General features: G+C 43.4%; 1 protein-coding gene across 2 annotated transcripts in view; it reads right to left on the bottom strand.

The window, feature by feature from the left end:
* The window catches only part of FAM120A (family with sequence similarity 120 member A), a 48,858-nt gene that overhangs the window by 29,485 nt on the left and 1,022 nt on the right, over positions 1 to 18,351 (bottom strand). For both annotated transcript variants that reach the window (XM_064724484.1, XM_064724486.1), the window contains exons 2-3: positions 12,718 to 12,964; positions 7,971 to 8,053 (exon numbers count right to left, since the gene is read on the bottom strand). In XM_064724484.1, the coding sequence (XP_064580554.1) occupies positions 7,971 to 8,053; positions 12,718 to 12,964 (330 nt within the window). The remainder of the gene's footprint in view (positions 1 to 7,970; positions 8,054 to 12,717; positions 12,965 to 18,351) is intronic.

The raw sequence follows: 18,351 nt of genomic DNA, 5'->3' as shown, positions 1-18,351 counted from the left end.
TGCAGCAAATGCCCTGTGCCCACAGCTGAGCTCCTACTGACAGCGCCTGCAGCAAATGCCCTGTGCCCACAGCTGAGCTCCTACTGACAGCGCCTGCAGCAAATGCCCTGTGCCCACAGGAACCCCCTACTGACAGCACCTGCAGCAAATGCCCTGTGCCCACAGCTGAGCCCCTCCTGACAGCACCTGCAGCTGCACCCCCTCCTGACAGCACCTGCAGCAAATGCCCTGTGCCCACAGCTGAACCCCCTACTGACAGCACCTGCAGCAAATGCCCTGTGCCCACAGCTGAGTCCCTACTGACAGCACCTGCAGCTGCACCCCCTCCTGACAGCGCCTGCAGCAAATGCCCTGTGCCCACAGCTGAGCCCCTCCTGACAGCACCTGCAGCAAATGCCCTGTGCCCACAGCTGAGTCCCTACTGACAGCACCTGCAGCAGAACCCCCTACTGACAGCACCTGCAGCAAATGCCCTGTGCCCACAGGAACCCCCTACTGACAGCACCTGCAGCAAATGCCCTGTGCCCACATGAACCAGCTACTTCTGGGCCTTCCACTTTGCTTTTAAAATGTCACCTTCAACAGGGATTCACACAATTCCAACTCACCCCTATGTAAACCGGCTGGTTAAGTACCAGCTCCAACAACAAATGTCAACAATGCTGATTCCTTTACTGCTTTCTAGTTGCACATTTCCTCCAGTACAAAATGCTTCATCTAATTCATCATACACAATAATCTTCACTATACATTCACATATTTTGGAAATATTTTGACACAGTTTATTTTCCAAGTGATAGCAGAATTGATGAAAAAGACCCATTGGAAACTCTGGACTTTCACCTCAGCATTCAATTGGTTACTCCTGAAAATAAATGATGACTTGGCTTATGATTATGGGAATGGCTGCTGCTATGTGCCCTGTGTAATCCTCTGTGGGGAACAGAAGCTTCAGGCCAAGGAGCCATCCTGGACCTCTGTTGAATTCCAGGCAGGGAGCAGGGCTGCCAGCTGGATCTGAAGAACTCCTCAACTATCAGCAGCTTCTGCTCCCAGCCCAAGTGCAGCACAGGCTCACACAGACAGGAATGAGGTCTCCAAACATGTGTCCTACATTCTAGAGGAAGCCTGAGCAATTTCTAAAAATTCTGGCAGGAAGCTCTGCACAATTCTGAAGCACTCTTCTTGGGCCTATAGGAGCAGCTAGGTTTTTGCTTTTAACATCTTTCAATCTGTTTGCAAAATTCAGTGATTCAGAACCTGAGAGGTGACTATTACCACTCAACAGTTCTATTTTTAAGACACAAAAGAAATTTAAAAAATCTTTGAGTCTTCACTGCATTCTACACAGAGAGATCACATTTTACTAGAAAATAGTGCAATTCAGACTTGTCAGAAATATTTATGCAAAATTCTGACTAATAATTTGTTAGTTTTATCTTTGCAAATTTAAAACCCTTACCACAACTCCTTTTCATTTTATATGGGGTCTAACATATGTGATTATTTTCTTCCCTGCCCTTATCTGATCTACTTATGATGTGATTTCTTACACTGCTCTCTTCATATTTAGACCATGGAATTCTTGCCAGATAGCCATTTTTATTAATTTCCTTCTCCTAATGTCAACTCTTTACAAATGTCAGGATACACAGTCTATATCTGGCCATTCTGTACCAGAAATGAGCTCTATATTTTAGAAGCCTAAATTAAACCAAGGAACAGAATGGTTAAGGGACCCATGTCATCCAGTGCCACCCCTGCCATGGCAGGGACACCTCCCACTGTCCCAGGCTGCTCCAAGCCCCATCCAACCTGGCCTTGGGCACTGCCAGGGATCCAGGGGCAGCCACAGCTCTCTGGGCACCCTGTGCCAGGGCCTGCCCACCCTCACAGCCAAGAATTTCATTCTAATAACAAACCTAAACCTGCCCTCTCCTTCAGGTTAAGACCATTCCCTCATGTTTTATCAGTCCATGCCCTTGTGAAAAGTGGACAGTTAAGAACAGTTTTGTTTAGTGTAGTCAGTGGCAGGCTAATTATTTCTAACTCAGATACTAAAATCTAAGTTTACATTAGTGAATATAGACAAGAATACTAAATATAGATCACACTCACATGTAAGTTTAGAGTCACAAATATTGGTGATGAACTTTTGCCTGCATTTTGCCAGAAGGAGGAATAGATTTTCTTCTCCCTGGTAATCCAAGTCAGCTGCTGAACACCTCCCATTTTCCTCCTATGTGTTACAATTACCCATCTCTGAAAGAGCTGAATCATTCCATGGCTGTGTCATGCTGGATGTGCTCTCTGCAGAGCCCTTGTAGAAAGCCTGCACTGCTCCCTGAGTGTTCCTGCAATCTCTGCTTGGAAACCCAGTGGATGACAGAAGGAAGCAATCTCCCGTTAATTCATGTGTTCTCCATGATGGCAATATTGAATAAACCATACAAAGCTGCCATCACAAGAAGACATCACATCACTTTGGCACTAAAGGCCCTGCAAGTTTGAAGCCCAAGTGAGGCCTATGAAGGGCTCACCTGGCATACTGCTCCCATTGAGCTGCCTGTAAACAGCCTCAAGATCTCACCAGAACATACTCTCAAATGCTGAAGTGAGATGTCCTGGAAGTATGTTTTATAGACCTAGAGACATCTCACCTATTTGGACTTTCTTCTATTGCAAAGACATCCAGTGCAGATGTGAGAACATCCTCAAAACTAAGAATATCATAACCAATGCTACACAAAATTCTGAAATGAAAATTGTGAAATAAAAAGTACTTTCCTGATATTAAGGAGTAAAATATCATTCTATTAATTTCAGAACTCTCCAGAAATCCAAAATTGTAGGTCTTCTACTGAAACATAACATGTTTCTAATCCTGTGTGCATTAAAATACAAGCTAAGTATGTTAGGGCTAGGAAAATTTCAGACTTGCAGCAGAAGTTACAGAGCATGTGTTTGTTGGTGGTTCAAACTTACTTTCAGTGTCACACAAAGCATTTTAGAGCAAAAACAGCAGCATGTTTTACCAATTTCTTATTAGAAGTTACTTTTTTCCCTTATCCTCTAGAGAAACGTTTCACACAAGCAAGAACACAGAAAATCAATTCTGGAAGGCAAACATGAGGTGGGTCCCACACCTGCAGGCAATCAGGTTGGAGAGCTTACACCTGAGAGGAGCCCAGTTTCTTTGCTAGTTGTAAAAGGACTCCTTCAGTTTGTGACAGAGCACTGACAAAAATCACAAGTCACTATTTGTGCACTCTGAAAAGACTAAGTGGGGAAAGGCAATGAATTCTATAGCGGTGTTTGTCAAAATGAGTAGCATTACAAACACAGAAGCAGCAAAATAAAAATGTCTTGTGTTTGACAAAATAAATTTGCAAAAATGCTTTTTTGGAAGAGAACAGACTCACATAAGCACAACTCCATGGGATGATCAGGACAGTGTAGAAGCACCTAAGCTACACTTGGGAAAAGCTCCCTGGCTCTGGGAACACCTCAGCTGCCCACTGTCTTCAGGAAGCAAAGCCTGCAGAGACTAATCAACACCCCATTTACTACTGTGCCTGCTGGAAACAGATCATTGGTTCAGTTTCATTTTCAAAACATCAGAAAAGAGACCTTGAACACTTGGTTGCTATGAGGCAACACACAGGGAACATCTTTTTACCACTGGTGAGTGAAAAGGCTGAAGATATGAAGAGGAACATGAATTATGTCAGAAAGCAAAGGAGAGAGCAGAACCACAAGCCAAAGATGTGACACAGACAGACTTCATGAGACCCATGGACAGCCCAGCACACTCCCAACCTGAGGGCAGGGCTGCCATCCAGAATTCCCTGACCAGCCATAGGGATGAGCCAACAGGAACCTAGAGGAATTCTACAGCTATAGAAGTGAGCCTTGCACCTGGGCAGGAATAAGCCCTGGCTGCCCCACAGGCTGCAGGTGTGCCAAGAGGGACCCACAGCTGGAAGATGCAGCAGGCTGAGGAGGAGCTGGGGCACCCTGGGCTGGGCAGGAGCACAGCCAGCAGAGCCAGGGATCCCCCCTCAGGGCACAGCACTGAACTCTGTCTGGGGCTCCAGCCCTGGGTCAGAACAGCTGAGCTGGTTGCAGCCACCCAGACTGTCAGAGAGGAGCAATTGCTCTGGAAAGGGCTGAGGGAATGGGGCTTATCCAGAGTGGCAAAAACAGGGCTTTGTAAATACAGCCTTCCACTACCCACAGAAAGGTAACTGCGCACAGAGAGCCAAGACAGCAGACATACCCTGAAACAAGAAGGGCTCGGCACACAAGGCAAAGCATCTTCACTGGTGGGGCCACGAAACCACAGGGCAGGTTGCCCAGACAGGCTGTGCAGTCTCCAACCTTGCAGATTTTCAAGACTAGTCTAGGCAGTGCCCTGAACAATCTGCTCTGACCTCAAGCTCACCACACTTTTCACAGGAGGCTGCTCATCAGTAGATGACTTCCTGAGATCCTTTCTGTCCTGCATTTTGATGACCCTTAGCATCAAAAACCCCACCAACAAGGCACTGACCTGAAGTATATCCTAATAGTGTCACCTTTGTCATCTGAGCAGCAGCAAATTACCTAAGCACCTACTTCAAATATTGGTCTCCCTCTGGCAAACACCCTCGGAAGTCAACAAACAGCAAGACAGGAATTTCCTAGAGAGATTCAGAGAAGAAGCCTAACCTGCATAATCTGGATTGCTTTCTAGAAGCATCTTTGCCTCTCCACCGAAATGGAACAATGAAGGAAATGGAGTTTCCCTGCATACTCCTCTTATTTATAAAGGGAGGCTGCATTAAGCTTTGTTTCTAAGGTTACCTTGTGAATGAAGAGTCAGCACTTCTTCCGTGGTCTGTGCTCCCAAATAGGCACCAATTCCTTCCAGGGGTAAGAAACTGCCCTCCCAAATTCATTCTGACAGTATTACACATTGATCTTGAAGCTCCATACTGTAACCAGTTTTTCCAGAATAAGAACCAAATTGTCTTTGTCTTAAAGATAAATCTCAAAGCACACAAATAAAAAGCAGGGTAAGATAATGCTGGTTTACAAACAAGGTCTAATAATCAGATGATTCCTCAGAAAATCTATCAACTCTCCTTGTTTCAAACCCCTGATTTGGGTGGTCATTTTAGTGAACTCTGATCTCAGGGAGGTGACAGGACTCAAGTGCAGGTCTGCACTCTTATGAGATTTTTCCACAGGGACATTTGGACAGATGAGATCCTGACTCAGATCAGGTCACAGAGCCAACTTTTGATTCCTTCTCCCTGTTGCAGCAACAGCAATTCCTATCTCTTCTTTTATATTTGGTCATGGAATCTTCCCAGTTCTGTTAAGCTGACAGTAATTGTTGGTGTCTGCTGAAAGGCTTTTCATCCAGCACACAAGACCTTGTCCTTACTCTTGGGTTCATTTCCTTCCAGATGTTAAGGTATGGAGTCTTCAGTCAGGCTTTTAATTTTCCTCCCATCTTCCCATTTCTACTCAGCTGCTCCTGCATGAACACCCCTCCAATAACAACAGAGGTAGGGGTTCCTTTGGTTTGTTTTTTTCCCCTCCCCAAGGTGACTCCAGGGGAGACCCAGCAATTTCTACCAGCAAAGCTGGTAGTTTCTTTTTTAAGTTACCCTTTTCCTGCAAGAGAAGCTTTGCCAGTTCACCAGTGAAAAAGTACCTCTTTTGCTACAGCATAATAAAAGATTGAAAGAGAATGCAGGAAATAAACTGTATTTTATTAGCTGTCACAGTTCTCCCTGAGAAGCAACAAATTCGGCCACTGGAACAGAATCTGTCGGCTTTGATGCTCAAGACCATACTGCTCTAAAGACAAAAGATTAAAATCTTTACACAATGAGAAAAAGCTTTCTAAATCCTGAGCTGAATAAGGTGGGATTAAAGCCCTTGGTTCCTGAACATGAAGAACGCTCAGTTGTGACTCTAAATAGACACAACAAAACAAAGTTTGTAAGCACAGCCCAAGAAGGACATCCTGGGGAAACACAACAACTTCCCCCCCATTTTGAGGTCTCATGAAGGCTTGTGCTTTTTGGGAATGTTCTGAAACTACTCCTTGCTATCAGCCTTGTGGTTAACAGAAATGTTTTTTAGGTTTTTTTAGGCATTCATAAAATTTACAAGTAATATCACTTTGCACACAGCTCCACTGAAGATATCCCTACAGAGAGCTGTGGTGACATCACTGATTCACCAGCATGTCAAGCAAATGAAACTCAATTCATGAGCTCCTGAAACAAGTCATCACTTCAAACCATGGGCACTGTAAAATTAAAGCTGAACCAAACAGGCAGCTGTTCCATTACCAGTAACTGAAGCAGACTAGTTTGCTGCAGGTATGTTCTCCCACCTGACGGCCCTGCCAGGCAGGAGACAGAGGGGGCTCAGTCTGGGGCTGTGCACTGAACAAATGGCCAGCAAGCTGCCATGAAATTCAACAGATCCTGTGTTGTGATAGTCTCTCCTCAGTCAGGGCACTCATCTGGGGCTCTGCATTGCTTTCAGTGCAGCAGTTCTCACAGAACCCTTAACAGCCAAACAGGAACTACTCTCATATCTGATCCCACTGGCCCACAGATAAAACCCAGCAGGGAGGAGTGCCTGTGGCAGGCCAGGATGCTCTGAGGGTACACGTTTCACTTCCTTGGGATGCAAGCCACAAAGCCCAGTTGCCATTTTCACTGAACAGGTACATCTACATGCAAATATGACATATCTAATTTTCACTTAAGTAATTCAGTATCAATTTTGAGGGCTTTCCAGAAGGTCTAGGCATCTGAAGTCATAATCTGACCTGACTGACAAGTCTACTCAGGCAAGACCACAGGAAAGAATCACCAGAAAGTTTACCAACACTTGGCAAAAGCTGCTACATTTTAACCTCTTTAATAAAAAATGAAAACAAAGGCACACTCACTCATTTTTTCGCCTCAAATTTTAAGAGGAAGGAGCAAACATGCATGTAGGCTTTGTTTTGCCACTAGAATGTGCTGACACTTACCTTTCTAAACACCAGAGCAGCAGCAAAATAGAGGAGGAGTGTAACATCAAATGTCACAGCTGTTCACTAAGCAATGCATGTGCAAGCCTTGAAAATTCTCCTGAAAACCTGGAATCTTGTTTTAAATTCTACCTTTGGCAAAACAAGTTTTCAAGGCTTAATAAACTTCCAGAACAGAAGGGGAAAACCCATCTATTTCTGCTGTAGAGAAAACTAAGCAGTCTGAGAGAATTTACAAAAAGCAGATTATTTGCTACATGGTACACCTTAGGAGAAAGGCAAATATATGTATCTGTTGTGGCAGAGAGAAAGGTCACTATGATCCCATTCTTTGATGTGTCCAGTTTCCCTTTTATAGCCCTCTACTTGGCAGATGCACGAGGCAAGTGTGATGAAGCAGCAGAACACACATGCTGTAAAGTAAGAGCATCAGGCAATTTACTTGTCTCAACTCCCCCCCTCCAAACCTACCAAAGGCCACTTTAGCTTTCTCATGCAATCTGTTTTCCAGCATATTTACACTTTAAGTACCAAAAACAGATTATTACACACAAACTCAGAGCAGCAGAAAATAAAACAAGATGGTAGGAAGGTATGCAGCTCACTGTTTTTGATAGCTGAAGAACATGACCAAACAAAAAAACTCTCCTTTTCAAGAAAGAGGAGAACAAGAAGCTGCATTCTGCAAGCCAAATCACACTGGAGCTCTGACTTGTGTGGCTGAAGGGCACTGAGGGGGATCACACAGGCTAAGTTTAGCCTTGTAAGGCCAATGACCCCAGGTATCCTTGCAGCACTGGGACACTTGAGGGTGACTGAGCACAAGGGCCTTGCAGAGCTGCTTTCAATTAAGCTATCACATTGCTCTTGTTAACCAGTAGTATTGATTTTAGCTTAATTTCTCCTAGTTATATTAAATTTGTACCTTAAGTGAAGCTAGTGGATGTTCTGGACCAAGTAAACTCCAATGAAAGGAAGCCAAATCTTCATCAGGTAGAATATGATTACCTGGAACATAATGCAGAACTCATTTAAGTGCACTGTAAAACATTACACAGCTTCTACGTACAGCAAACAAATCCACACTCAGTCCTCAACTCCTGATCAAGAGGATTAACAGATTAAACTTGCAGATAGCATTCTGTTACTCCAGAAAAACCTAATTAGCATGCTACTGCTGCAGCAGCAACAGCTCCTTGGTGTGTGTGAGGACCACTCTTCCATGAAACCAGCTCACTGACACCAGCAACAGGGCCAGGCACAACACAGACCCACCTCAAGCTAGCATGTCCTATTAGGAAATCCTCAACAGATTTCACACTGCAGGTGCAAGAGAGTAAGAGGCTGCTCTGTTGCTCCCTGACACAGGCTGGTGAGGCCTTTCTGCAGCCCAGCACGTGCCATTAATGATCCACGTGGGAGCTGCCCCTGCAGCCTGCACTGTGCAAGCATGGGTCAAGCAGCAAGGCAGCAGCCAGGTCTATCCAACCCTCAGGAACACCAGCAGCTCCAGCTACACTCAGCAGATCCCCAGCTCCTGAAGGTTCTTTTCATGATCTGACCAGGTCAGATGGGACCTTGTGCTGTCAACAGGGAAGGAATTGGGAAATTATTCTGCTCTTTCCATGGACAGAGAGAGAGAGACTGTATTTACCACACTGCTCATGCCTAATGGAAGATCACCTACATTGTTGTTTGTTTTTTTTTCCAAAGCACATCACACTCAAAAAAAAAAATTATTACCAGGAAGCATTTAAAACATTTGTATTAATCAAAGACGTAACTAATCAACCTCTGATGGAGTTCAGTGGCTGTGTACCCAAACTTTACAAAGAGCTAAACAGATGTGTTAACACAATTCTGGCAGAAAATTTCAGGATCTATTCAAAACCTGGCTTTATGGAGCAGCAGTTTATTAGTGAATGCACTGTTCATAAAGAATATGAAAAGATTCTCTGACTATTACAACAATTGTTTTCTTTCTTGTTAGCTTCTTTGTAAAATCATCTAGTTTGCTCTTAATGCTCCTTAACCTGCAAAGCCAGCAAGCTGCCTGGTGACAAGCAGGTGTCCTCTCAGAGTGGGAAGGCTTTGTGTCCAATCAATACTTCACCCACTACTGAGACCTCCAGCAAGGAGATGTTATCATTTTTTTTCATTAGGAGCTAAACTTTAATCTCACATCAGAAAGATTCAACAAGTTTGCATACAACAGCCACACTCACTAATCTGGTCAAGGTAAGATTAGACAGTCTTTCTAGTACAGGCCTGCAAAATTCTACTGTAGCCAGAGCAGGACAATTCCGTGCTAACTGACAATCACTCCTGCAGATGCTACCTTCTAAAACAGTCAGGGTCTCTCTCCCTTCCACCAAAACTCCAATTTTGTTTGGTCTCCATCTGTCATTGCAGTTAATCCATGACCCAGAACACATACAGGCAGTGTTCAATCAATTCTCACCATGCACACTGAAATGCAGCAGTGTTCTTCTGTGCTCCGATTAAGAAGTGATGCCTGTACTCACCTTATGTAGTTCTAAAATTTTACTGATGAGCAGAACAGGATTCCATAACTAAACATGTTACAAAGTGCTGTCACAGTGGGAAAGAGATCAGCGTTATATAAGCAACCTCTATTTCTTGACCTGGCTGAACAACCTCAACATATATTGATTTTTCCCAATTTAATGGCTTATTTTAGTGTATGCTTTAGGTTTTTTTTAAAGCAATTAGATACTAATTGAAGTCGCTGTCCTTTTTAAGAGTTCACTGAATTGGAGCCTATATCTCACACTGGATTTGTTTTTCTACTTGCTGAAGCTTGGGTGCTTACCTTTTTAAAAATTATTCTGAAGTATTTGAGTCAAAAGTTACAAAAGAACCCAGTTCAACTCCCTGTTTACATCAGCAGCAATTAGAACAGAAATTTTAAGAGCATGCTCAGAGGATGCAGTATCCAGGCCACAATTTAACCACCCATTCCAAGAACACCCTTTATATTACAATGCTACAACTATAAACCCCTTCCAGATGAGAACTGTAAGAAGGAAAAAAAACAAACTGTAAACCAAGCCAACCAACCACAGTGTACACAGAACCTCATCTGAAAGCAATCTTTACAAGTTTGCCTTGTTGATACAGTCAGAAAAATATTTTGAGGGGATATTGCAATAGAAACTTTATCCCTGAACAGAACTCAATCCCAAATCACTTGCCATTGAGAACAATTTTTTAACTGCACAGTTTAGAATCATTCCTCAGGCATCTCCAACTGCTCAATGTGAAACTTGGAGGATGATTTTCCTTTTTCAGCATTTCTCAAATTAATTCTTGGAGTTAATGACAAGAAACATTCTGAACACAAAGAAAACTTTAGTCTTCTGGATAGAGGGAAATACATCTGCAGCCCTAAAGCTGAATATGGGTATCACAGCTATAGTGATAGTTTGGGCCTGCTGGAATTGCAAACATTAAACCAGCAACTTAACTATAATTATTTCAGAACACATTCTTTTATTCCTACACAAAGTACTAGCATGGGGAGTTATACTGCTGTACCCAGAAAAAAATTCCTGTGCCTTCCCATGTCACCAAATGCTCACTCATTCCCTCCCATTGTGCTTTTCTTTATTCTATTTAACACAATTGAAAAACATTCAAAGAGGCCACAGGAATAAGGATGGAATAACCTGTGATGCCAGAGAAGTCCTCAGATATTCAACAAAAATATAAAAAATTAGATTAGAAAATGAGCCAGCCTAATTTTAACACATTCCATGCTTCACGCACCTATATGCACGTAGGAACCTAGTATTCTATTAAAAAAAAAAAAGTTACTGTATTACCAAGGTTGCAAAAGTTAAAACATGTTGCCCATACTTCAAGCCAAACTGTATCTGTTTGTTGTCAGCTTATATAATCACTTCCTATCCAAATATCTAAGGTTCCTAAAATTCATTCATATAAAAATAATAAAAAAAAACTCCAAGCACAGTAAGATCTTGAGAGTATCTTCTCTTCTAACCCTGATTTCCATGAACTTTATTCTGCTTACTCATACTGAATACATACACATAAGAAATGCAAAGGAATACTCAGAACTAAACTTGTAGCTGACCTGGGGGTTTTTAACCTTTGTACCAATTTGACAGGGAGGGAGGAAAGCAACCAAATCTCTCTAGAGTAATCACGTGAAATTACCTCAAATTTCTTTCTTCTAAGAACATGCTGAAAACTATTTGGTCATGAAAGACAAGAGAGAAAAAACAACCAAGAGTTTCCTGCATAAAACTGCAAAACCTTCAGAAACTTTATCAGAACTTATCTCACCTACTGTCTGATACAAGCAAGCAAAGCCCCAGCACACCATGCAGCTGGAATTGTGTGCCAAATTAAAGCCACACTTCCCATGAAGTCCATAAAGCATATCTGCAACTGGGAAACTGCTTTTCCAGCAGTAATTATTACTCACTGAATTGGCATGCCCTAACTTATTTATAGACTCCAAAACAAAGCCAAGCAAGTCGTCTGTCATGCAATTCCTGCAATGGCAGCTCAGCCATCCTTACCACTGCCTTCCCCCCTACACCTGTGCACACAGGAAAAACAACCGACAAAAAGCAAGTCCAACTAGCCAAATACTAGTGGCTGTCTACTGCAAGATCCATTGGATCTTTCCCTCTTAATATGGAAAGTGCCTTCCTGGACTGGGAACAATGTTAAGGACCACTAAAATATTAGCATTTTAAACAGTAACACAAAGTCTCTCTCACTGAGAGCTTTCAAAGAAGTTTTATTCCTCTATCCTGTTACCATTCTTAATTTGTTTGCACAGCATGACAAGATTGAGAACATGGCTGTTCCCAAAAAGCATTTAGAATGCTATTATAAATAAATCTTATTCATTGGAGTCAACTTTGTCAGTACTTAATTCACTCTTCTGTCTGAGAGAGTATGACAGTTATTCCCTACCACTGCTATGGAAATGTGTGTGTTGAAACTCTCCCATTTGAGCAGAAAAGTGAAACTGGAGACATTCCCACCTATGCTACTGAGTGTGAGGAGCTCATGGGCATGAGAAGCAGGAGTGCTAAGAAAGTATACAGCCAAAACCAATGGAATGGTACCAGGTCAGTCACTTGTGCTTTCAGAAATGCAGAGTTCCACTCAATAATAGCTCAGCATATTTCTGTTGCACCTGACATGCTGCCATATTTGTCCAATACTCATTTCTGAGGAGAAAAAATGCCCCAGCAAACCAAGCACCTTCACTCCATAGGTGTTATTTTTAGGTAGAATTCAGGACAAAAGCATACTTCCCGTCAGGAAAGTGTACCACTGAAACTAGACCTCATACACTATACAGGACCCAAACTAAAACCAAACTGTCCTGATTTCCCCCACCCACAGAGAACACTCTGGCTAGGCAGAGCTCAGTCAAACCCTTGCTTTCAGCTCTTCTTTCTAGACATCCACAATTTGCATTGCTCGAAGGTTTCTATAAACTGGGCATGTCTGACCTCAAACACACATGCAGTCCACCTCACCCAGCAGCAATGTCTGGAACAAAAGGATGCCTTTCCCCAGGTACTCTGTCAAATTACACACACATTATTTTAAACCCATTAATAGCAACTGAAATCATAAGGCTGACTAGCAGCATCTTCACTTACCTAAAAGAGCAGCAAAAATAGGAAAGCGATTTGGATTCAGGTCCAGTTGCTTGGCAACTTCATGCATTAGGTATTGGCTTGTTGTGAGGCTTTTCCCATTCCGGCTCAGTTTTAGGGCATGGGCACTGAAATAGTAAGGGATGTTGCACAATGCATAATCGGAGTCATATGCAACCAAACCATGGAAACCTTTTTCTCTGCAGAAAGCAATTACTTCTTGATGATGATCTTCAATGCTCTGTGCAACCTAGAGTAGAAGATAGAGCAATTAGCTTCAGCATAAATGGAAGCACTGATTGATCACAACTATTATGATATAGTGGGTTGTTCTGAAATGATACACGTGAATTTAAAATACTCGAGATATTTTTGAAGTAATTAAAAAAATCCAGTGATGCAGCACATACAGACAGGACCTCAGGAGCACTTGGAAGCACAGCACACACTTCTGCAAGCCTGCGTGCTGCACTGGCATTGTGCACTAGTGAACTCATCTGAAAAAACTGCTTATTACCAGAAACATTTCAACTCTGAAGATATTACTGTTCCAGCATCTGTACCAGCTCATGGGAAAAGCCTTGAGGATGTGACTACTCCAGCAGTTCAGTGCATAAAGATGCCCCCCACGATCAAACAAACTCATGGTACCTTTTGAAGTTTTTTGAGCCTTTTAAACGGGCCAAACACAACCACAGATGAACAGAGATAACTTTGTTGACCCTTCAAATGCAAACCTTGCTGTATTAAGCCAACTTTTTTTCTCATTTCCACCTTCAGCCAAATCCCTTCATGCCCAACTGAATCTGATGGTGCAAACTGCTTTGAGTTTTTAGCCCAAACTTCACCTCTCCACTCCTGTTGCCTAGCAAAGCCCATATTTTAGGCTACAGAAATCAGATGACTTGAATAGACATGTGCAGGGAGACATGGGCCAATGCCTAATGTTGGATATAGAAAAGGAACTCTTTCTGATCAAGAAGCTTATACTGAAACTGAAAGTCACATGAGGACAGGCCAGGACCTACAGCCCTGCATTCCAGCACACCTTCAGAACTGGTACAATTACAGTATGCATACAAGCACACTCAACAAGAGCCAGCTGAGGAAAGTGGAGGGGAAGGGATCCCTTTGGATCCCCAATGCCTCTGCCATCCACAGACACAATACACATTCAGCCACACAGAAATCCTCTTGCAAGTTGGGTGTTGGTATAACCCATCCTCACTGAGTTACCCCTTTTAACAACAATACAGATAGCAAGTTATCCCAAAATAGACCAGTACAAAACTATTAGCTTCAGTCTCCACAGCATACATGAATAAGCACAGCCTTAGTGCCAGCAAGGCTGTTTATTTCCTCTGCAGACAGGAGACAAGGTCCACAGCCCCTGCAGTCACCCACAGCAAGTTTACAGTGACCCTTCCTCTTCTACTCAGGTCTTGCACTTGCTGAGGCTGCTGCTGAACTACCATATTCCAGAGAGGTATAGAGGTATGTCAAATGTTACTTCTCCTGTGCACCTCTGCGAGATGCTCCCTTTCAAGCCAGACCCTGAGCAGTGAAACAGTCAGCACCTCACCTGCTCCTGCAAACAAAGACCAGCTCACTAAGCTCTCCCTACTACTAATCCTACCATCCCATAGTGCTCAGAAAATGTTATTTCTTCAGAAACTTCCTCGATGGACTGTTTTTGAAATTTACTTTGTGACAAGAACACACACACAACTCATTTTTCTCACAATGATGCTGCCCTCTAGCATAAGGTGTGGGAGAAACCATAAACACTTTTGGAAAAAATTTAAAGACATCAGATTTATATAGTTCCTAACTAAAGGAACGCAACTTAGGCTTTACCCCACCCCCACCCACCAGTCTTCACAGGTTTTAAATTAGAAAAATCCCTCCAATGTTTTTTAATTAGGGGTAGATAGATTTAAATTATGTCCATATCTCTAAACCCAACCTCTCTGCATGCACAAGCAGCTCTGATCTATAAAAAGCCAAGTGAGAACTTCTTCTGCAGCACTAGGTGTGACATGGGTGTGCAGATAACGCAAGAGGAAGCTCTGTGTGCAGCTCCTCTGATTTTTTATGAGCTATTTCCTCTATCTCCACAGCCTGTAGTTCCCACCCCATTTTATAGAGCTCTTTAACCCAGCACGAACCTGCTGTGTGCTCAAGGAATACCAGAATCCATGTTCAAATAACTGAACCATCACCAGGAAAAGAGTGGCATTTACCAAAGTACAGTTAACCCACAAAGTTCTGACAAGATGGAAGTAAGAGATAAATCTCATGGCTCTCAAAGTGCAGAGGTACCCAGAACAGCAGGCTTCAAAAGGAGAGGGATGTGGTGGGAATCACAGTCAGGAATGTGGAACCATTCTCAAGTCTAAATCTTGTGTAAACATTAATGGTGCTGGCTCAGAAAGAGAGAATCCTGCTTGAGTAAACACACAGGAGCACCTTAAGGTACTGGGAACAAAACAGTCCCCCCAAGTATTAGAGTTATTAAGAACTCCACTATCTAAATATTTCGATTTTAGCAAACCTACTTAGCATAAAAGTTTCTTTTAAGAATTATTCTCCCCAAACTGAAAACTACCAGGTCACCATGAAACTAAGAACCCGCAGGATATTTGTTATAACCTGGAGGAACCTGTTATTTTTACATCCTGCTGAAACCATCTGTGAGTGATTTATAATTGTTCTGGATAGAAGACATTACTTTTTCTCCTCCCTAATTACCAAAATGGATTAAATTCATGGCCACTTCCTAGCTTCACACAGAAACCTACTCCAGACTCAAATGCTCATAAAAATATGAAAATCAGTTTCACATTTAAAGTCAATCAGTATTCTCAACCCAACGCCTCAAAACAAAGTAAGAAAACACTATCATTTAAAAACTGTTTTATGCATATGTAGATTTTTTAAATCACCTATACAAGTAAATAAAAATCACACTTTCAGGATGCATTTTGCTCTGTGGCTCAGGAGGGCTACACCAGAGTGTGTGAGAATAAAACTGAAGGAAGATTTAGAGAAAAATATATGTAACAAAGCAGATTTAGAAATATAATGAATCATGTAAGAAAAGAAGAACAGCAGAGAAGGAAAGTGCTTTAAGCTCAGCAGTATCTTTGATGTGTATTATGCATGTGACCACTATAACCATGAAACATCCTTCCTAACCTGAAAATTAACCCATTACAACTAGATTTATCATCAGAGTTTCTGGACAACTGAAAAAACTGAGGCATCAAACAGAAATTGCTGATATCCTTCCCATCCCCAGGACATCTGAGCAATGCAGAGAACCAGTGCAGCTGGGACATGCATGGTGGTGGCTCAGTGGTTTGGACAGCAACAATCTCTCTCCTCCCACACCCCTCAGTATCTGGTAAGAAGTTGTCAACTCCTGGGGCTAACCCAACACAGACAAATAAATATACACCTCATAAACCTTCTCTATCAAACTGGAGGGGATACTGTATTTACTGAGATTTTGCAAGTTTGGGGTATTTTTAAAATTTTTTTAATGAAAAGGGAGTCAGTATGAGTGTGCTCACACTCCTACAGCTGCTTCCAGAGATTAGGAATAAGGCCTGTCACCAAGAAACCATAAAGGAGCTAAAGCAGCAGCACTGGAAAGTAAACAGAATCCTACAGGGTAATACCTTTGTCAAATGCAGCAACTCGGTTCAGATGTAATGTACCCGAGTCAGATCTGTAACAGAAAATGCCTAACAAACTAACAGCCACCTCAACATACCACAAAACTATTGCAAGCACTAAATTCCCCCTGATATCAAAATAGCTGCCTTTCTGTTGGGTACTATGCATTTTTATGTTGCATTAAATCAAGTCTCTACTTTAAAACACTAAAAGAAAAAAAAATTCCTTCTTTTACCCCATTCATTGTTTTAACTAATGATCTCTGGGTCCCAATAAGAAATGAGGAAGATTTATAATGCACCCAGAAACAGGTCAAGGTAAGGACCTTCACTGCATGGGCCCTAAAACTTTTTCCTGAAAGCACAAAACTATTTCCTAGCAACAAAAGGTCCCCAAAAATTCAAATGATAGGATGTTTTACTTATTGTGCAAATTCCCACCATCCAAAAAACGTAACACCATTTGGCTTCTACGATGACCAGGAAAAATGACTGCAGCAGACGCGGCCATAACCTCCTCAATCCAAGCAAGGCCAAGCCCAAGGCATCACGTTTGGCAGGGCTGCACGTGCCCTGCAAGAACGAGCTTCGCCTCCACTTCCAGTTTGCTCCACACACGCTTCGCCTGGCGCAGCGGCCCCGGCCTGCTGACCCAATCCCCGCCACGGCCCACAGGGTGGGACCTCCACTGCCGAGTGAACTCAGCATGGCTGCGCTCCAGCTCAGAGCTCCTCCGCACATGGGCCTGGCCCAGCGAGCAGGGCACTACGAGGGAGCAGCACCATTCCCGCCCTGTTGGCAGAACTAGGAGAAACTTCACCCAAAGCCACCTGTGGGGTGAGCTCCTTGGAGAGAGGCCTCTGTACCCCAGGCCTGCAGCCCAGCCAGAATGTTTCTCATCCGCTGAAAGGCCAAATTACATTAAGGTGCTGCTAGTGATCGAGCAATTCCCAAGATTACACAATATTTTTCTACCGACAAAAGTAATTTAAGATAATAAAGCATGAATATGTGCTTCCCTCCTGCTGCTCTTCCCTCCCCAGCAGGAAGGTGAGCAGGCAACTCCTAAAACTGCAGCTTCATCCCTGGGCTTGCTTTTCCAGCGTCTTGTGTTTCAATATACACAATCGCTCAGCTGAACAGAAACCATCATAAATCAGGAACGCCATGTGGAGAGATGCGACGTGGTCATATCCTGCAACCTTTGAAATCGTAGCCTTTGAGCGCAAAACGGCCATGAAGCCCAGCTCCGACATGAAGGGCTGTTTGTGGGGCTGGAAAACTGAGGTTGTCCCTTAAAATAAGGAGTTTAAAACAAGAACTGCCAGCTTGGCACTGCTGATTGCCCAAAACTATAAGTGACGCTGTTATGGAGTAAGGAGCCAGTTAGTCTACAACTGTTTTTAAAAGCTTGTTGATACTGAGAAAACGCTGAGCAAACACGAGAACCTCCATAAAGCCAAAAGTGGCACCCCTGCGTTTTTTGCAGCGAGCCATTTCCCCTTCAGCCCAAGTTTAAAACACCTCGCCTCAGCCGGGAACTTGTTGCAGATCCATCCTGTGCGAGAACTGATTAGTTTTTTTTTTTTCCTCCCCTCAATAATTAATTACAGAGATGCTTTTCGCCCACCCGCTCTCCCCTGCGGTACCACAGCCCACAAGGCAAGAAGGGACATTTTGAGTCAACGGAGCGAAAGAACATGGAGGCAGAAGCCGCCCTGCTGCCGGGCCGGGCCATGGGCGCTGCCAGTCGCCCCGCCAAGGCCTCCCGGCCTCCGGCCTTGGGGGGGCGGCGGGCAACGCCATGTAAATAAGCCAAAATCCCCCGGGGATTGAGGCCGCCGAAAGTTGTGCCGCCCCCGCGGGTCTGGGCGACATTTTGAGGCGCTGAGGGGAGCGGCTGAGGGTGCCCTCCCTCCCCCCGCGGGCAGCCCCCGCTGCCATCTTGGAGCCGGGA

This window comes from Zonotrichia leucophrys, chromosome 12, assembly GCF_028769735.1.
Source record: "Zonotrichia leucophrys gambelii isolate GWCS_2022_RI chromosome 12, RI_Zleu_2.0, whole genome shotgun sequence".
NCBI classification, from domain to species: domain Eukaryota; kingdom Metazoa; phylum Chordata; class Aves; order Passeriformes; family Passerellidae; genus Zonotrichia; species Zonotrichia leucophrys.
This window is presented reverse-complemented; position numbering and strand designations above follow the sequence as displayed.